General features: G+C 51.2%; 1 protein-coding gene across 2 annotated transcripts; it reads left to right on the top strand.

Moving 5' to 3' along the window:
• The first annotated feature begins 105 nt into the window (after window positions 1-105).
• Window positions 106-18,874, top strand: CNPY3 (canopy FGF signaling regulator 3). 2 transcript variants are annotated; one of them, XM_075555089.1, is made up of 6 exons: window positions 106-331; window positions 5,272-5,395; window positions 6,455-6,551; window positions 8,314-8,436; window positions 8,657-8,774; window positions 10,332-18,874. In XM_075555089.1, the coding sequence occupies exons 1-6, from the start codon at window positions 169-171 to the stop codon at window positions 10,457-10,459; spliced, it is 753 nt and encodes a 250-aa protein (XP_075411204.1). In that variant the 5' UTR covers window positions 106-168; the 3' UTR covers window positions 10,460-18,874. The 2 variants fall into 2 exon arrangements, with proteins under 2 accessions (XP_075411204.1, XP_075411203.1); XM_075555088.1 differs by lacking the exon at window positions 10,332-18,874 and adding an exon at window positions 9,019-9,750 and having other exon boundaries at window positions 111-331.
• The last annotated feature ends 1,845 nt before the right edge of the window (window positions 18,875-20,719 follow it).

Genomic DNA, 20,719 nt, shown 5'->3' with positions numbered 1-20,719 from the left:
CCCATTGGCTCCGTGGTCGGCGGGTCTCAGGCGGCTTGGGGGGGTGGGAGGGGCTCGCGGTTGCCGTGGTTACGCCGAGGCTAGCGTGCAGTCCCGGAAGCGACTCGGGTGGGCGGCGCTGCGCGCGCCGCGGGAGGAAGCGCCGCCGGGTGCGCTCGCGGCTGGGCCATGGAGTCGTCGCCCGAGCGCGCGCCCCCGCCCCGCCGCCTCGTCCCGCCGCCGCCGCTCCTGCTGCTGCTGCTGCTGCTGCTGCCGTCGAGCGCGCCGCTGGGCCCGGGCCGGGCCGCGGCCGAGGAGACCGACTGGGTGCGACTGCCCAGCAAATGCGAAGGTGAGGGGGCGGACCCGCCGCGGGGCGGAGCTTGTGGGGATGGGTCTGGGGCCTGGGGGCTTCCGGGCTCTCCCGGCCGAGAGAGGCGCTTCCTTCGCGGAACCTGCAGTGCGCCCGGCGGGGAGGCGCGGGGGTCGCGCTCCGTCCTCCTGGAGCTCAGAACACGGGTCAAGAACCAAATCGCGTTCATCCCGCGCAGTCGATGACGTGATCGGGGAGGCATCGGGTTTCGGGGGGCCAGGTGGGGAGCATGTGACGCAGCCAGCGGCTGGGGAGACCGTGGCTAGACCGATTCCGGGAAGGCTTCCTAGGAGGCGCCTGAAGGAGGCATAGCTAGGGGTGAGCCACGGAAAGAGAAAGAAGCTTCTTACGGACCGCGAAGGCGAGAACAGTTTGAGGAACTGAAACGTGCACTGTGACTCTCCTTGCAAGAAGAGGAACCTGAGACCATCCCCCTTTGTACCCTCCGCCCACCTGTCTCCCCCATGAAACTGAGCACCTGGGCGACCGGCCTGCAGGCTCGGCAGAGGAGGGCCTTCCTTAGACACCAGCGCCCAGAGTGCGTGGTAGACACGCAGTACATGGTTTTGTAACAAACAGCGCAAATGGTGGTCCCAGATTGTTGAGTGAAAGTTGGCGGAGGGGGGACCAGGGCCCTGAAGGGCTTCTCTGTTCTTCCCATGACTTTCTCAAGTTTATTTTCAAACCTTCCAATCACTCCGTAAAGCTGAGTCTGAAATACATTTTAGCCTTTCAAAGCTGACAGCTGCCTGTTCCCCGAGCGCTGGCAAGGGATGGCCTGTAATCCTTCCATTTTCGAGATTGAAGGTCACATGCTCCAGAAATAAGCCGGCATCACTGTAAAAGCTTCCCCCCACCCGCCCTCCCATGGGAATGGTTGCTGGGGTCTGCCACCCGCAGTCTCTGAGCTGAAACCAGTCAAGAGGTTGTGATGTTTTCCTTTCCCCCAAACTAGGCCGCCTGCTATCGCGGGTGCTTCCTCTTTCCATTCTAGTTCCCTTTTCAACAAAACATCCCGGACTGCTTGTGTTCTCACCCTTCAAGCAGCTCACAGTTCTTTCCCCAGGAGGCATTCATAGAAGCCAAGAGCTGGCACGGATCTTCTTCCAGGTCACTCTCCACCAACCTCATTTGGTAGATAATGGATGGAGATTCACTTCAGAGAAGAGTTTCTGTTGTAGGATGGTTTGGCAAAGTCCAACCAAAGGCTGCTCATAATTACTATTGATTTTATTATTATTATTATACCTTTGTTATTAAGTGCTGACTGGCCCACAAAACCTGCCTCCTGGCTCAGTGCCCTGGGTAGAACAGGCCTTGGCACAGAGGAAGGAGAACTTGCCTAGAAAATGAGGGGGTGGAATTGGTTGAACATCAACCTCAAAATGCGCTATAAAATTATTGCAATGAACGTTTTAGTGTATAACTAGATGCATAGTTCAAAATAACACAGCATGCATGAACATTAAATCAGATGGGACATTTAGCTAACTTAAAGTTGCAGCTTCTGTCGAAAGTATGGAAAGTCTCAACCTGGATGCAGTCAAGGACTTCTCAAAAAGGATGCAAACAGGACCCCTGATGAAAACAAAAACAAAAGGAAAAACCTGTGAGCTTATCAAATTAACAACAACAAACAAGAACAGGTTTGCTCATCCAATGACACAATCTAAGGAAACAATAATCAAGCCACAAATCAATGGTAAATATGGGCAAAATCCTTGACAAAGTACAGATAGAATATATAATGAATACCTACCAAGTATTGTAATAGTGGTTTTAATGCACAAACTTTGAACCTAAAATGACAACAAGCAAATAAAATGATACTCAATATCATTCTCATCAGGGAAATTCCAAATAAAGTTATAATGAAATACCATTAAAAATAACCGCATTGACTTTGGGTTGTTTACAACTCGTAGGGACCCTATAGAACAATGTAGAACTGCCCTCACGAGGTTTTCCAAGGCTGTAATCTTTATGAAAGCACACTATCATATCTCCCATGCAGTGGCTGGTGGGTTCGATCCACCAACTTTTTGGTTAGTAGCTAAGCCCTTAACCCACAGAGCTACCAAGGATCCGGGATGCTACCTCACATTCATGATAACAGTTAAAATTAAAATGACTAAAAAAAAAACAAAAACCAACAACTAACGGTGCCTAGGATTGATACAACCAGAACATTGCTGGTCAGAATAAGATACTCTTTAAAAATTTGGGGGGAAAGCCCATTTTCATAAAGAGAGAATACATTTAAACTATTATAACAATCACATTAAAAAATCTGATGGATTTTGAATAAAAGTTACATTCATTATGTCAAAAAAAAAAAGAAAATGAGGGGGTGGATGTCCATGAGGGTCTGGAGCCTGTGCCATGAGTCTCCTTGGAGTCTAGTTTGGGTTGGGAACCCCAGAGGGGGTCTGGAGGGGTTGAGGTTTGGAAGATTGAGAAGCAAACTGGTGGTTAATGGGTTTAAGAGAGAAAGGATGTTCCAAGCCCCCCCCCAACCCCCACCCCCATCCTGGAATACTGCACACTGAGGGCGTAGGAGACGGGTACAAGCAGAGCTCAGAAAGTGATGAACTTGCAGAGTGTAGGCAGGATGGGAGAGGGGAGGGAGCCCGAGAGGTGAGATGCCCTCAAGTAATTTCAGACTGAGATCATCCAAGTATCGTTTAGAATTTCCATGTCTTCCAAGTTCAAATAAATAAGTTTTCACCAAAGAAGCCTCCAGGGGATGTTATTTATTTTGGTGGTGAATTGGTTTTCTCCCAAACTCTGCCGTTAGTGTTTTAACAACACGGATGGCATTCAACGTGTGGAAGGCTCTCTGTTCAGAGGCACCACAAGCACGGTCTCTGTCAGCAATACTGGAAAAGTGTTCAGCATGCACAGAGTCCCAGATGGTGGAAACATGGAAGGCATCCAACGCACAATGCTTACTTTGAGGGCCAGTTTGCAGTCCAGTTGGAGAGACACATGAGATGGCCCTTGGTGAGCATGTGCAGCTTTAGAAGTTCAAAAAAATCAGAAGCACCTGGGATGGACCCAGAAAGACTTCCTGAAGGAGGAGGCTTTTAAAGCGAGGCCAACAGAACGGGCCGAGAAGGCCTAGAGTGCATTCAGCACGTACCTTAAGCAAGATGCCCTGGTAGCCTGTCGTGGGTGACATGTTGACTGCTAACCACAAGCTTGGCCCCACCAGCCTCTCTGAGGGGCAAAGGTGAGGCTGGCTGCTCCTATAAAGATTGACAGCCTTGGAAACCCGAGGGCCGTTAGGGTCGCTGAGTCAAAATCAGCCGATCACAGTGGCCTCCAGCACCTCAAACCCCTGAAAACGCAAACGTATTGCCTTTGAGTTGATGCTAACTCACAGTGACCCTGACTACGGGCTGCGAAGCAGGCGCTGTTTCTGGGGGCAGAGACCCTCATCTTTCTCCCGTGGAGCCGCTGTTGAGTTTGAACCCCAGACCTTACAGTCCAACACTTCCTGACATCACTACCGTGGCTCCTTCAGGCACCTCAGAATCCGCTCATTACCATCCAGGCAATTCTGATCCGATAGGCCAGGGTAGAGCTGCCCCTGTGGATTTCCTGTAACTCTTTACAGGAGTAGAAAGCCTTGTCTTTCTCCTGCAGGACGGCTGGTGGTTTCGAACTGCTAACCTTGCAGTTGGCAGCCCAGCTCATTACCCACTATGCCCCTGGAGCTCTCTCCCAGGGTAGTTATTTGTTAACACTTCCATCTACTTACTGCTTTCCCAGTCAGCTTGACAGCCAAGGGTTCAGGTTCAGGTTCCCTGCTCTTTCAGAGTGAGTCTGTGGAAGGGAGGGCCCTGGCTGGACTCTGTGTCCCCAGGCAGTGGGTGAGGAAATGAGCAAATAAACAAACTCACCTAAGTGAAGTGCTGGGAACCAGGCCTCTGGAGGCGGGACACAGTAACTTGGTCAGAATAAAGAGTTACTGTTGAAACAATGTGTGAAATTAGCAATAAAATAACCGTACAATGGTTTGGGAACAGTTGGGGGATTGGAATAGGCACCAAGAGCACCAGTTGATGGATCCCTGCTTCCCAGGTGTTGTGTTGTAGGGTTTTGCAGTGGGCGGTGTTCTCACCAGATGCATTACCGCATCTAAAGGGTCACGGCACCACAGCTTTCCCTCCCTCTGTTGTTGATGGTTTGGGTAAAGCTTTATAGAGCAAATTCGTTTTCCACTCAACCACCCAGGCACTGGGTGTTCTGGGACATTGATTGCAATCCCCTGGGTAACAGCACCTCCCTGGATTATATTTTCACTTGCCCTCCCTCCCTGACCCTTCCCTCCTTCCCAGCTTTGTTTCCGGGAAACTGCTGCCATTTCCGTTGCAGCGTACCTTCCAAATGGTGTGGCTAAAACAGCACGTCCTGTGTGCTGGAGAGAGATTGTGGGCCGTGGTTACCGTGGTGGGATGCCAGTGGACTATGGGCAGCTGCCCGCTGTGCCGCTCTTCCTTGGTCGCCCTGTAAGATGAAGGACAGAAGAGGGGAAGTGAACAGGATGGGGAACAGCAGTCGGCAGCTGGTGAGGGCACCATGGTTTCGCCATGGGAACTCCGTTTGGTGGTCTGGCAAACAGTGACCTGGCCCGCGGTGTTCTTGGCCTGCCTGGGTCTGTTTTTCTTGGTGGTCCCTTGTTGAGGGGCGCAGGTGTCACACCCACCGACTGCTTAAGCACACGGCTAAGAAACCAGATGTCAGCAGGTCAAAGCCATTCCTGGCTCAGTGGGAGAAAGATGTTGCAGTCTGCTTCAGTATGGGACAGTCATACCCTGCCCTAATAGAGTCGCTGTGAGTCAGAATCGGCTCCGTGACAGTGGACCCGGGTCCCTACCGCGGGCACTCATGGTTGTGCTGGGCTCACTCTGCAGTGTGTAAGTACGTGGCTGTGGAGCTGAAGTCGGCCTTTGAGGAAACAGGCAAGACCAAGGAAGTGATTGACACAGGCTACGGTGCCCTGGACCGGAAGACCTCTGGAGTCAAGTACACCAAATCGTAAGTGCGGGGGCCTCCAGGGCTCAGCCTCCTTCGCCCTTGGCAGCCTCGGGGCCTGGCTTCCCTTCTCTCTCCCAGTTAAGCAGGCCCACCGCCTCAAGGGGCCAGCTCGCACCTAGACCCGGACTTTCCCACTGCTCCGGTCATGCCACCTTCATAAACCCTCCAATTCAGCTGCCGGTTCCTTACATGTAGAAGCAAGATTGGCGGCTACAACAGGAGATGTCGTGGACCAGCAAATTTTTTTTTTCCCCCAAACCATTTTATCAGGGTCTAATCCAGACATCAGACCATCCCATAGTTCAGTCACATCAAGCGGCGTCCTACAGTTGGTACCACAGTCAGTTTCACAGCAGTTTCCTCCTTTGAACCCCTTGATGTCAGCTCCCCTTTACCCCACCTCCCCCACCGGACCCCCCAGGAGCCCTTCTACTTGCTGTCTCTCTACAGTATCAAACAACAGAGACGTGTAACAGAGATTCAAGAAGGCTACCCTTCATGACACAATACATGAGAGAGAAAGCCTAATAATCAAAAAACCCACCAAAACACAGAAAATATGGAAAACCAGATCGAGCCGCGGGTATCAGAGAGGAGATCAAGTGGTAGGGTTTCAACCGTTGACGTCAGGTTGATCGGGTTTTAAAACTTGGTGACGCAGGGTTGTCCGCTTTTGATGCTGCTGGGAATAAAAAGAAAAACCAACTTCCATTCATCTCCAGTTGTCACAAAACACCCATCCGCTGTCATTAAATCCCACTGTAACATCTAAATGGAAAACTGGGGGGGGGGGGGGGCCGGATCCCTCTGATTCAGGCTCATTTAATGTTCTTTTAAAATTCCATCTTCTCGGAGTCTTGCCTTAGACCCGTTACATGTTTCTCTCTCTGGTCAATGTGCCAGCGTGCCGGAGCCCCCACACGAGCTGTCGTAACTTCCTCCCTGCCCTGCCGCCCGTTGGTGAGTGGCAGCAGCGGAGTTGGGGCTGCAGGGCCGGAGCGCTCTGCCCCTGGAGCTGGAGGGGAGGCGCTCAGTCCCTTGTGTGCTGCTGTCTGGCAGGGATCTGCGATTGATTGAAGTCACGGAGACCATCTGTAAAAGACTCCTGGACTACAGCCTGCACAAGGAGAGGACGGGCAGCAACCGCTTTGCCAAGGTGTGCTGGTGTTTGTTCCCCAGGGGGCATCTCTGTGGCTGCTGGTGGGATACTGCGTGAAGACCTGCCCTGGGTGCGTCGTCTCCTGTCCTCTCCACTTACTTCATTGACGGCTGTTGCCACCTCTCCTCAGCCTGTCATCTTGGGTGGCTTGAGTCTTTCCTGCCACGAAGGACATTCATCATGCCCTGGGCCTGCCCAACAGGGCCCTGCCTCTGTTTCAGCCATGGGCAAGAGTGGCCCAGGGTGGTGGCTCCTGGGAGGCCTAAGTCACTTCACTTGAGTGGGAGAACTGAGCAGAACCCAGGATATGGAGGGGTGTGTGTGTGTGTGTGTGTGTGTGTGTGTTGGTGTGTGTGTGTGTGTGTGTGTGTGTGTGTGTGTGTGTGTGTGTGTGTGTTTTTAGAAGTCATCAGAAGGCACTTGGTGGGTGGTGGTTACCCATCCTTCTCAACTCACACAGCCAATCCTGGGACCCCTCCAGAGTGCCTGGTCCCACACCAGGCAGGCACTTGCTGTCTGCATCTCTCCCTGTTGAGCGAACCTCTTAACAAGGCCCATGTCTGCCTTTGGCCTGGCATGTGGTCGGAATAAGGGAGTTAGTTACCCTCACATGCTTCCACCATGTCGCCTTCCGGGAAAGCGGATTGCCCCCCAGTCCCTAGAAGAGAGCTCAGGGCACCATTGGAAACAGCAGGCGTCTTCGCTCTTTGGTCAATGGGACTTTTGTATTCGACAGTAATAAACTCACATTTGCGTGAATATAAAAAGTTAAAATTTACTTTCCTCAGCAAAAGATGAGAAATGACTAAATTGTCACAGTAGGGGAGTAGTTCAATAAATAGATAAGGTCATTTGTTGAAAAATTGTGCCCAACAGCCCCAGCTCACAGTGACCCCATACATAGGATAGGGTAGATAGAATTGCCTCTGTGGGTTTCTGACAACGTCACTTCACAGGAGTAGAAAACCCTAGCTTTCTCCCGAGGAGCGACTGGTAGTTTTGAACTGCTGACCTTGCAGTTAGCAGCCTAGCATGTAACCACGATGTCACCAGTGCCCTTGGAATAGTAGAACAAGGAAAAGAGGTAGCTATGAACAAGGAAAAGAGGTAGCTCTTTGTGATTGGGAGTAAAATCATCTCCAAGATCCACTGTTACGTAGCAAAAGGCAGGTGCAGGGTTATAAGTGTACTCTGCTGTCGATGGTGTAGAAAGGACGTGTGTGTGTTCCTTGTATTTGTATGAACTACCACATATAAAGGTAAAGAAAATGTGTGTGTGTCTGCATGTGGTCTCTGAGAAGACCTGGGTATCTGGGAGAGAGACAGTCACAAAATGAAGGGTCTTCCCTGCTTTGGTACTATTCTTGTCTCACCCAAGGAAAAGCCACAGGAAGAAGCTAGAGCCGGGCCTGGCACTGGGAGTCAGGAACTGAGTGTGCCCAGCCAGTGGGGGTGGAGAGGGCCAGCATGAACTTTTATTTCTGGGAAAAGGAGTAAGTTCAAGGCTAAAAGGTAGGGACTGAGGTCGGTTGACAATCTCTTTAAAAAGGATGTGCTGTGGAGAGGCAAGATGTGTGTGTGTGTGTGTGTGTCTCTGTAGGGGATGGGGTGGGGGGACAGGCCTGAAGGAGGAGAGGGTGAAAGATAAGATCAAAGGTGAGGGGCCTCAGAGCTTTGGGCTCTTAACTCCAGCAAGAAGAAAGGGCGGGATGCAGAGGTAGCAGCCCTGCCCCCTGTCTGGCCCGCCCTCCTCTTCCAGGGCATGTCAGAGACCTTCGAGACGCTGCACAACCTGGTTCACAAAGGCGTCAAGGTGGTGATGGACATCCCCTACGAGCTGTGGAATGAGACCTCCGCGGAGGTGGCCGACCTCAAGAAGCAGGTAGAGACCCTTCTGCTCTCCGGGCAGCTGCTGCACACCCTACGGGGCTGGCTGGGGCTGGGTCTGCTCCAGAGGAAGGGCCACCGAGACCTGGGTGACCGGTCAGGTCCCTTGGCCTCATGGGCCCTGCTGTCCCAGGAGAACCACATCCTCCTTCCTGCCGCCCTTGTCGTGGGCGGGGGCCGGGCATTGCCCACATGCATCATTGTGTGCTCCGCAGTGTGACGTTCTGGTGGAGGAGTTCGAGGAGGTGATCGAGGACTGGTACCGGAACCACCAGGAGGAGGACCTGACGGTGTTCCTCTGTGCCAACCATGTGCTCAAGGGGAAGGACACCAGTGAGTGCGGGCGGGCCAGGGCAGCAGGTGCCCCGGGAAAGCAGCAGCTAGGGCGAGGGTGGAAAACAAATGTGGCCTATGCTCTCAGGGAGTGCAGAACACCGTGAGGCAGGAGGCATGGACCTAGGTGTAGGGCAGCGTGTGCAGGTCACAGGTGCCCCAGAGAGAGAGGAGGTGGGCTGCTTCCAGTTTCTCCCCAGTGGGACTTGGCACTGTGCCCATGAGCTGCCCCTCCCCACCCCAGGCTGCCTGGCAGAGCAGTGGTCCGGCAAGAAAGGGGACACAGCCGCCCTAGGCGGGAAGAAGCCCAAGAAGAAGGGCAGCAAGGCCAAGGCCTCTGGAAGCCGGAGCGGCAGCAACAAACAGAGGAAGGCACTGGGTGGCCTTGAGGGAGACCCCAGCCCGGAAGAGGACGAGGGCATCCAGAAGGCATCCCCCCTCACACACAGCCCTCCGGATGAGCTCTGAGCCCAACTCTGTCCCCTGTACCGAGGGTGCAGCAAGAGACCCCTGACCTGGAAGCTAGCAGGCTGGGCCACAGCTCCGGCTAGCAAAGGCAGCTTCTCCGGCCCCAGGGTCCTCCCGCCTCGCTGTGCCCTCTTCCTTCCCACGAAGGCGCAGCCCCAGGAAGAACTTGGAGCGCAGTGGCCAGCCTGGGTGGTGTTCTCTCCCCCAGCACCTCTCCTGGTACGGAATTGAGCCGGCCGTGCTGGTCAGGGGCCATGAGGGCTCCAGTGTGAACTCACCCAGAAGGGGCGGCATTGGAACTGGGTACCTGGACCGGAGTGGTTGATGCCCAGAGGAGGCATGCCGGCCTCTGCTGCCACACCTCACCCCACAGGGAAGCCAGATGGCTGCATCCACAGCCCCTGTTCCCTGCTCACCCTTCCCCTGGACTCCTGTGCTCTTCTGGCCCTCCTCCCCGGGCCTCGAAGTGCAGTGTGCAGAGTAAAAACCTTTGGCCTTTTTGCCCCCATGTCTGCGTCCTCTTCAGCCCTTCAGCGTCTTGTTGCTCTTTCACGTACCTCTCCTCGGGGGCTGCCCCGTCCTCCCCCCATAGGCAGGAACCTGCTGAGAGGGCCCAGGGATGTCTGGGCCATGGGTGAGAGGGCGGCCTCTGACCGGCGTGAGGCTGCCCTGGCAGCTCCCCCTTTTTCCCCACCAAGGGGGCGGCCTGCATCGGTTAGGTAAAGTGTTTACTGGTTGGCCCACCAGCCCTTTCACCTGGCCCTGCCTCTTGGTCTTTGACCTTGTGCCCTGGTGGCCTCTCTGCAGCTGGAGTCAGGGAAGGACACCCCAGTCCTAGCCAACACTTCTCAGTTACGTGTTCCATAGGGCCCAGGGCCGAAGAGAGGCTGACCTGGGAGGGGGAGGCTGAGGTCCTACCCGTCCGTCCTGAGGACAGGGATCAGGGTGTTGGGGTCAGGGGTGATGAGTGGTGTCTTCCAGTGCCTCGGTGCACTGGGGTGGGTAGTCAACCCCATTTCGTAGAAGAGGAAACAGGTTCAAGTCCAGGTTCAAGCCCAAAGTCCTACACCCAGACTTTGGCTTTCACAGGAGAAAAGTCAACCACATTTCCCGCCACGTCACAGCTGCCAGAACTCCTTCCCAGTGTCTGCCACGGGAAACAGAATTCATGCAGAACCGGTCTGTTCTCTTGGCTCCGACCTACAGCCTTCCATTGAGGCCCTTTGGAAAGGAAAGTGGGCAGCGGCTGTGCTTCTTGGAAGGAAGGAGACCGGGTGAGGGCCCCACATGCTGTGTCCTCACAGCCCAAGGCAGGACGCACGCTCCACCAGCCCTGCCCAGGTTGGGTGGCCCTCCAGGAGGGATCCCTGCAGAAAGCTCTGGGTCCAGCAAAGAACCCCGAAGATCTGAGCTGGGGTAAAGGGCCCTCTCTACCTGGGCTCAGGCCCTCCCTGTCCTGCCCTGCAGGTGAAAGCAACTTTGACCCTTGTGACGAGCCAACCGGAAGCTGCTCCCCTGGCTGAGGACTAGCCCGTGGAGCAAAATGCATTTGTCATCTAGCTGCCTCCTCTCTTCTATCACCAGGGCTGTTGTCCTGACTAGAGATGACAGTGGGCAGCGGGATCCCAACCCAGATGAGGGTCCTGCCTTGCACATCTTCTGAACATCAGAGATGGGTGAGGTGGACGCTAGAACCATGTACCCATCAACGGCCCCAGCAGTTTTGGGCCTGGCTTGCCTCTTCCCCCAGAGCGTCACAAATCCTTACGGTAGGATGGGGCAAAGGCCTGTTCCCTTTCTGGGGTGTTTGGCCTTGTGGCCCAATCCCAGTTCGCAGGGCAGGTGGCCCGCTCCTGCTTTGCTCTTTGACCTGTGGCTGCTGAATGTCAAGCCCCCTCCCCCTCTGAGAGCCAGCCTGGTATCACATGCACCAGCTCCTCGCAGCCCGCACCAGCAGGCAGCTGCCTCGCTAGTCCAGCCTGGCTGCCAGGGTTTCCTCCCCCTAATCCCTACCATGCCTGGCCGTCTCTTTGAACTGGGCGGTTGGGCTCCTTTCCCTGACACTGCTTCCCTCCCATCAGGTGAGGAACTCTCTTGGACACACAACCACCGGGGTTGCTTGTTACTGTGGACCCAGCTCTGGCCTGGAGACCAGAACTCTGCAAAGGTAGCAAGCATCTCATCCCCTTGTGCTTAGGATGCGGCCAGGCCAGGGGGGCCGCTTCTTGCCAGGAGAAAGGCTCAGCATTTGGCAGCCTGGCCTGTTGCTACCAAGGTGACCCCATGGGTGTCAGCAAACTGCTCCCCAGCGGTCTCGGCTGGGTGGTCGATGTTGATCACCAGGCCTGTCTTCTGAGACACCTCTGGGCAGACTCAAACTACCAGCCTTTCAGCTAGCAGCTGAGCACCTTCACCGTTTGTCCCACCTTCCCTGGGACAGTCAGGGACTCCAGCATGTGTGAATCCCACATGCTGCCTTAAGAGAGGACGTGTCCTTAGAAGCCCAACGGGCAGAGCCCCAGAAGAGATGCATCTCCATTAGAGGTGTTCATCAGCCAGACCCACATAGGTGGGTGGACAGAAACCACGCTGAGCTGTCCCCTTCCACCAGCGATGATGGGCCAATTGGAAAAGAACCATAAAGCATCCATGCTGAGTGGGTGCGGGGAGACGGGAGCTCTCGTACACTGCCAGTGGGTCTGGGAAAATGAACAGCCACTGTGGAAATGATAGGACCCTTGGGCCTGGGGAAAGGCCCCCCAGCTGTCTGCATCACAAACACCATGAGCTGCTGGTTGTGTCTGCAGAGTTGTGGTCTCCAGGCCAGTGCTAGGGCTGTATTAACAAGCACCCCAGGTAATTCTTGTGTGCAGGTGAGTTTATAAATCAGTTTTAGTAGGGACCCGAAGGAATACTACGTATAAAATACAATGAAAAGACCACGAAGCACCTCGTGGCATGGATGGACCTGGAGAACGTTATGCTGAGTGAAGTCAGTCCCAACCAAGCCAAACTCAGTGCCACTGCGTCCCTTCTGACTCACGGTGACCTGTAGGACAGGGTGGAACTGCCCCCGGGCGTTCCCAAGACTGACTCTGCCAGGCAGTAGAAAGCCTCATCTCCCACAGAAGGACAGTCAGTTACTGTATGAACCCACTGTAGGGATCGAAGCCGAGACAAGAGACTTGGACACAAAGGGAACAGACTTTGGAGGGTCCCAGAGGAGGGAGGGCAAGGGATGGGAGGACGAAGCAGCAGCCTGGAGCACTGGCAGTTACTGGCTTTGGTGAAAGGGAGGTTAGAGATCCCTTAGAATAGCATTTCTCAACCTGGAGGTCATGACCGCTTTGTGGATGAACAGCCCTTTTCACAGGGGTCCCCCAATTAACAGTAGCAAAATGATGGTGATGAAGTAGCCACAAAAATAATGTTATGGTTGGGGTTCCCCACCAAATGAGGAACTGTATGAAAGGGTTGCGGCCTGAGGAAGGTTGAGAACCACTGACTTAGAAGGAGATGAGAACTCAGATGAGTGGCAAAGGGCGGGCGGTGGGCGGCTGTAGATGAGTGGTTTGTATGCAGTGGATGGTATGAAATGCAAACTGCCCACCTAACTCACGATTTTAAAAAGGGATTACTTAGGGGTAAGCTGGAGAAAGCACAGGCCAGATGGTCCCAGCTCCACAGGCAGAGATGCAGGCGAGTCTCCGAGGTTGGGTTCCGGGCCCAGAGGCGACTGCATCCAGGCCTGGGTGTGCCAGTTTTAGAGGGTGCTAGATGCAAGCCCTTGTTCCTGGGTGGCACACCCATGCAGCACCTTTGTACAAGTTAGGAAAGGGACTTTTGCACATTTCACTTCCGTCTGTTAGAAAATAAACCAATTCTGACTGCCACCCCAAAGGATAGAGTAGAACTGCCCTGGGGGTTTCTGAAAGGGGGACTTCACAGGAGTAGAAAGCCTCATCTTTCTCCCAAGGAGCAGCTGGTGGCTTCAAACTGCTGACCTTGTAGATAGCAGCCCTGTACATACCCACTGTGCCACCAAGACTGATAGGTTATTTAAGTATGTCTTGTTAAAATATGTATATATAGATGTACATATATATATATTAGAATAAGACACTATTGGCGTGAAAGGTTTCTGTAGAAACAAGCACACTACCTACCAGGTTTGCAATGGTAATAACATCAAAACACCAAAAAATTGCACTGTCATCAAGTCGACGCTGACTCAACTAGTTTCCAAAACGGGAAAGATGGATTAATAAACCCACTGCCATAAAGTTGACTCTGACTCCTACAGAACCCTCTGTAGGGCTTTTGAGACTAGAATTTTTTCTTCTTGTGACACGTCTTTAATTTTAATAACCGGAAAACAAGAACACAAAGACTAACCTGGGTTACACAGTAGAGCCCATAGATGCTTGTTGGATTTGCATCGAGTTGTAATCCACACGGAAGGTTACAGTCCTTGATCTTCATCAGCAAGTGCTTCAAATCCTACTTTTAGCCAGCCAGGCCGTGTCACCCGCATGTCTCAGGTTGTCACTAAGCCTTCCTCCCATCCTGAAGCCCCGCTCTTCATAGAATCCAGTATCTCTGATGATTGCTCAGCATACAGATTGAGTAAGCGCGGTGAGAGGATGCAATCCTGAGCCACCCTTTCCTGACTTTGAGAGTTCTGTTCAAACAGCTGCCTCTGACCGTGTGTAAGTTCTGCATCCGCACAGTGCAGTGTTGTGGAACCCCCGTTCTTAAGGGTACCCCTAGTTAGGATCCGCACAGTTGAATGCCTGGTATGGGCAATAAAACACAAGCAAACATCTTTGGTATTTTCTGCTTTCGGCCACGATCTATTTGATGTCAGCGATGATGATTCTCTATCCATCCTCTTCGGAATCCACTTTGAATTCCTGGCAGCTCCCTGTCAGTGTGCTGCTGCAACCGTTTTTACATTATCTTCAGCAAAATTTCACCTACATGTGATAGTAATGATACTGTTATGAAGGTTCCACATCCTGTTAGACCACCTTTCTTTAGAATAGGCGCAAGTAAGCATCTTTTCCAGACAGCCAAGTGGCTGTCTTCCAAATTTCTTGGCATAGACAAATGCGCACTCCCAGTACTGCATCTGCTTGCTGAAGCCTAATTTTTGGCCAATGTCTTCAGCATAGTTTGGACAACTATTTCCAGTACATTGAAATGATTTAACTTTGCCCTTTTAATTATTTATTGGTACAGCGACAGTGTAGTCCGTCCATCTTCATGTGAAGCTTCCTATAGCATTCAGTGTGTTGCCCTAGAATCCGTCAATGTAGCAAACAGGGTTGAATTTTTCTTCAACCCTCTGGGCTTGAGATGTGCTGATAGTGTCCTCACACCAGGTCGTTATGCATGTCGTCGTAATATTTACCTTTGTCTTCTACAGCTTCCCTTTGAAAGACTCAGTTCAGTTATTTTACTTCATCGTTTTGTCCGCATTCGATTTATCTACCTTGAAGGACAAGTTTCATCTTCTCTTCTGACATCCATGCTGGCCTTTTTTTCTCTCCTGTCTTTTTAATGACCGTTTTTCTTTCTGTATAAAACTCCTCATGTCGTCTCACAACTTGCCTTGCTTTGATCCTTTGTGTTCAGGGTGTCAAGTCTGCTCTTTAGCCTCTAAATCCGGGGGGATTAATTCAGTGTCAGTTTTTGGCTCTTGTGGACTTGTTTTTTAATTTTGTTCCTCTTCAAACTGTACTTAATATCAGCAATCCCACAATCAAGCCTCTGGCCCTGTTTTAGCTGATGATACTGAGCTGCTCCATGGTCTCTTCCCACAGACGCAGTCCCTTTGAGTCCGGTGTATTCCATCTAAGGAGCTTGGTGGTGTCATGGTCATGCCTCGGGCTGGGATCTGCAAGGTCAGCAGTTTGAATCCACCGCAACTCCGAGAGAGAAAAACAGGGCTTTCTCTTAAACTGACCGTCCAGTAACCCGTGGGGGGGGGGGGGGTCAGTGCGAGTCGGCATCGGCTTGATGGCAGTGAGTTTGGTTTGGTTGGTGGTGTTCCATCTGGTGAGGTCCATGTGTAGTCTCCACTTGTGTTGTGTCCAAAAGGTGATTGCCATGAAGAAGTCCTTGGTTTTGCCAAACTTGACCATGTGATTTCTAGCTTTGTTTCCCACCCAGCCAGTGTTTTCCAACTCCTGATGACTCTGTCAAATGTCACATTCCAATCGCTAACAACGATCAATGCACCTTGAATGCATGTTCTATCCATTTCTGGCCGAAGAAGCTGATAGAATTCTCCAATTTCTTCATCCTTGACTTTGGGTGGTTGGTGTGTACATTTTGATAATACAAATATGAACTGGAATTCCTTGCAGGCAGAGAGATACTATCCTCTCACAGGCAGCATTGACCTTGCAGGTAGATTTTGACATGTTCTTTCAGCTGTTGCATATGGTGCCTTTTCTCTTGGATTTGTCACTCCCGGGGCAGTGAGCCACGTGACTGTCCTGCTCCAGATGGGCAACACCAGTCCACTGCAGCTCACGTATGCCTAGGATGTCCATCCTTACGGGCTCTTTCATTTTTGACGATGTCCCATTTTCCTAGATTTATGCCTCGTGCCTTCCATGCTCTGATTGTTAGCAGATGCTGGCAGCCATTTCTCCTCATTTTTGAATTGGGCCCCAACAGTAAATGAAGGATAACTCTACTTTGAGGAGACAGGGCTTCGCCAGTCATATTTTGAGCACTTTCCAACCCAAGGGGCTCACCTTCTGACTATCTGACAGTGCTCCGCTGTTACTCAGAAGGTTTGCAAAACAGCTAATCCCTCAAAAATAGGTAGCCCACTCCTTCTCAGTCCGAAAGCTCAGCTGAAACCTGCTCACCAGAAATAACCCTGCTGGTGTTTGACGTGCTGCTGCCCCCCCCCCCCCAGCATCCCAGCACCCAGCAACACGCTAGCCGCCGCCACAGATGAATGGGGGTCAGCGCTTCTTGAAATGGCTTGGAGCAAGGTATGAATCGGTGTAAGAACCTGGCTGCCTATCCACTGGTGAAATCCTCACGGGCACGTGAAGTCTAATCGTAATCGAATCACCATGACTAGTGTTACAATCCATTGACATGGGGAATCAGATTCCGCACCCACTTAACCAGACTGTGGGACATTGGAAGGTGCCACCAGGGGTCCATTATGGTGATACTGTTGCAGAGTGCATGCAGATGGGGACCTTCCTCATCACACCTCCCCCCCCCCCCCCCCCCCCCGTCCACCGGCATTCCTGTGCATGTGGGTAGACAAGGTTGGTGGGGAAATTTCCAGCAGCTTGGACTGGAGTTCGGTCGCTCAGTAAGTGAGGTAAGCAGCTGATGCTTGACTGCTAGCCTCAAGGCTGGTGGTGCACATCCACCAGTATCACCCTGAAAGAGGGAGTGCAGTGCCTCTGTAGAGGAGAGTCCTGCCCTAAGTCCACACTGACTTGGAGGCACGTTTGATGGTTTTAGGGGGGAGGAGTGAGATTGGAGTTTGGAATTGGGAATCCATCACCTGAAAATGAATTTCCACCTGTCCCAAATAGAGACTGCCAAGATGTCTGCCTTTGGGAGTTACTGTAAACACATGACCCACAATTCCAGGTGTCAGTGTGCCCTCGGCAGGACCAGATTAAGGCATGTCAGGGTCCTGAGATGACCTTTCATCTGCGTTCCAATGGGACATGTAAGAGACATGTATATCTAGCTCTCCGTGATGTAACTTTTACATGCAATGATAAGTTTAGCATTTGCATATGTCCTTTAAGTGGAATGAGATGAACTGAATTATAATTTTAGAGGATACAGGGATACTAAGATTTTTACTACCAACACTGCTTTCTACCAAAAGATCATGCCACGTGTTCTACAGCCAAGAAAACGAGTCCGTGAACTGAGTTGCTTCAATAAGAATTCCTGCAATGAACGAGTGACTTCCATCAGTTCTGACGCTTGCTTTGCAGCACAGGTGATGATTATGAATGAGCAAAGGTGTCAGAAAAGAAAATGTCACGATCAGACAACAAATAGCAAATCACTGTATTTTATTTTTAGGTAGGCCTTTCATCTCTGACATGTTATAATTAAAAATATTTCTTTGTGCTGATAAAGTTTTCAAGGGCTTCTGTCACAACTGAGCTGCCGGACAGTGTCTACTTCCCTAGGTGACAAGGGTACTGACTCGAGCCCTCCTGGATCACTGCCCGGAGGGGTTCTGATTCTCTTTAGGGATGGAAGTCAGGGTTCTGCTGTGCAGTTTGTGATCACTGGAGTTAGGCCTATGCATCAAGCCATTGTCAACATCAGGAAAGACACATTGTATTTTACTTGCATTATGGAATCATCCTTTCTTACTTCCATAAAATCTGCCTTTTCTGAATCGTCACTTAGTTCTCATGTCAGCTGGAAGCCGTTACTCTCCCCATAACATGTGCTTAGCCCTTGGAAGCGGCCTGTGCTAATTTCATGCATTCCGTGTCACAAGGCTTAGGACGGGCAATCGATTTCAAGTAACTTGGTGTTCTCGCAGAGGCAAGTGTATCAGTGGTGGTGCAGTATGTGGTCACCTGTAATCCGTCTCTGGCAGGCACTCAGTTGTGCCTGGGGAGCATTTCTGTTTGCGGACAACAGCCTTCCCCTCCTCCTGCAGTTAGCCGCGCGCACGTGCGTGTGTTTCTGGGCAGACTAACTGCTCCACGAGCAAGTTGGCTTAGATGAGCAGGCATTTCCCTGAGGAAGATGAAGAGAGGAAAAGGGAAAATGATGCAGATGATGAGTGTGAGAGTTCACCCTCTGGCAGCAAGCAGATCACAGGGGCGGCAAACCAGCCGGGCCCCCAGGAACCCCGAGAAACGGCCCCAGTGCTGCTAGCCGACTAATAGCCAGCAGCACCCACTCTAGGAACGAAATCTTGCTAGTAATATCCATATAGCCTTACCCCACAGGCCCCTGTCCCGAGGGGACGCCACGCAGTTCTCAGAGGGGGCGGGGGGACGAAAGCTTGCTAGTAAGATAGCTTTACCCCACAGGCCCCTGTCCTGAGGGGATGCCATGCAGTTCTTAGAGGCGGGGGGGGGGGGGGGGAGGGGTTATGAGTGCAGTTTCCTGTTGTCTCACTTTGGTTAAACTGCTATAAAAAGCTAAACACTTGTGGATCCAATGCCTGTCTCTCCTTCAGGGCAAACATTACTGGTAAAACAGATACGACCTGCAAATGAATTTCATGTTTGTAACACCCCAGTTGGCTTTACTGACTTTAAAAGATGGCAGAAAAGAAGAAGAAATAAAGAAATTACCAAGAGGCAGGAGGGGGGAGAAAAAAATTACCATTTAAAAATCAAGAGAGCGCACACCAGCCTGTGTGATCATGAGGTGATGAAGGGGTCAGGAATAAGGTATCATCAGAACAAAAAATCTTACCTTAGTGAATGAGGGCAGGGAGTGCAGAGTGGAGACCCAAAGCCCATTTGTCGGCCACTGGAGATCCCCTTGCAGAGGGGTCTAAGAGAGGAGACAAGCCAGTCAGGGTGTGATGTAGCAATGATGAAAAATACAACTTCCCTCTAGTTCTTTTTTTTTTTTTTTTTTTAACAATTTATTGGGGCTGATACAATTCTTTTCACAGTTCATACATATACATACATCAATTGTATAAAGCACATCTGTACAGTCTTTGCCCTAATCATTTTTTTCTCCTCTTTTCTTCTTTTACATTTTATTAGGGACTCCAACAACTCTTACCACAATCCATACATATACATACATCAATTGTATAAAGCACACCCATACATTCCCTGTCCCAATCATTCTCAAGGCATTTGCTCTTCACTTAAGCCCCTTGCATCAGGTCCTCTTTTTTTCCCCCCATCCCTCTAGTTCTTAAATGCTTCCTCCCCACCACCACCCACTATCATGATCCGAATTCTACCTTGCAAGTCTGTCTAGACCAGAGGTTGCACACTGGTACAGATAGGAACTGGAAACAGAGAATCTGGGGTGTATGGTCCCTTCAGGACCAGCGGTGTGAGTGTTGATACTGGGAGGGTAGAAGGAGAGTGGGCTGGAAAGAGGGACCCGATTACAAGGATCTAGATGTGACCTCCTCCCTGGGGGACGGACAACAGGAAAGGGGGTGAAGGCCAGGAAGATGTCGGACAGGGCAAGATATGACAAAATAATAATTTATAAATTATCAAGGGCTCATGAGGGAAGGGGGTGTGGGGAGGGAGGATAAAAATGAGGACCTGATACCAAGGGCTTAAGTGAAGAGCAAATATTTTGAGAATGATGAGGGCAATGAATGTACAGATGTGCTTTATACAATTGATGTTTGTATGGATTGTGATAAGAGTTGTATGAGCCCCTAATAAAACAATTTTAAAAAACCAAGAGGGTTCTTCATTCTGTCAATGGGGCAGTGTTACCATAAATATATTTGGTAAATACCTATGTGGAGCATCATGAACAGAGTATAGGGTGGGTGTACACCACACTGCCTGACTCAGACATGTGGGTGATACTTTGTAACCACCTGTGTTAGGTCTGGTTTTCATCTCAGGAAAGCAAGGAAGCAGACAGCAGAGTCCTCCCTGGGCCAAGGCAAGCAGAGTCTGCCCACAGGCAGCAAGCAGCTGGGTGGGTCAGCAACAGTCAGTATCTCTGGAGCTTAGCAAAGCAGGCTGGTTCGGATGGAATATTGAACACAAGTAATGCAAGGCGACAGAATCCACCAGCCTCAAGCAGGCTCCTCAGGTCTAAAGGAGCCTCAAGCTCTAGGGACAGGATCCATGAGTTGGTCTGGTCCACAGGTAGTGTAGCTCACAGGCTGAGGCAGAGGACTGGCAGCACACAGCCCCAACACACACTGATCACCAAAGGGGGTGGAGGGTGGGACAGCTTTGCAGAGCCATTTATCAATTTGTCCTCCAATCCCTGTGACTTGATTAATCCCACGTGTTCCTATTGGCCAGGTTGGCACAAGAAAACCTAACTAACACACTACCTGACCTGTGCTGGAAAAACACTTTGCTTTTGGGGGTCATCTGGTGGAACTGTAGTTCAATTTTTAACTTTTCCAGTATCCCCTTTTCACACTTTAGATGAAAAATGTATCTTCTGAATAGGGCACTCTGGAAACACTGTTTACATCTTAGAGAAAAAGGGATGTGGTTCTAAGGAGCTTTACTGATCCTTGCAACATAGAGATCCAGAAATACGTTTTCGTTGTCCAAAACCATCTTAAAATAATGGTCACTGGAAATGAATAATTTGCCTTTCATTATCATTCGGTAACGAGAACGACATGTTTAATGATTTCTGGCTCAGTGTGCCATTTCTTGTCACTAGGGTAACTTTCAGTATCAGTGCTGGCTAGTTGGTACAAAAGTCTCTTTAAGTAAAAAGAAAGAGCTTAACAGAAATCAATACATTTAATTTTGCCAGTACTC

This window comes from Tenrec ecaudatus, chromosome 7, assembly GCF_050624435.1.
Source record: "Tenrec ecaudatus isolate mTenEca1 chromosome 7, mTenEca1.hap1, whole genome shotgun sequence".
NCBI classification, from domain to species: Eukaryota; Metazoa; Chordata; class Mammalia; order Afrosoricida; family Tenrecidae; genus Tenrec; species Tenrec ecaudatus.
Note: the sequence above shows the minus strand (reverse complement) of the source record. Positions and strands in the feature narration are given on the sequence as shown.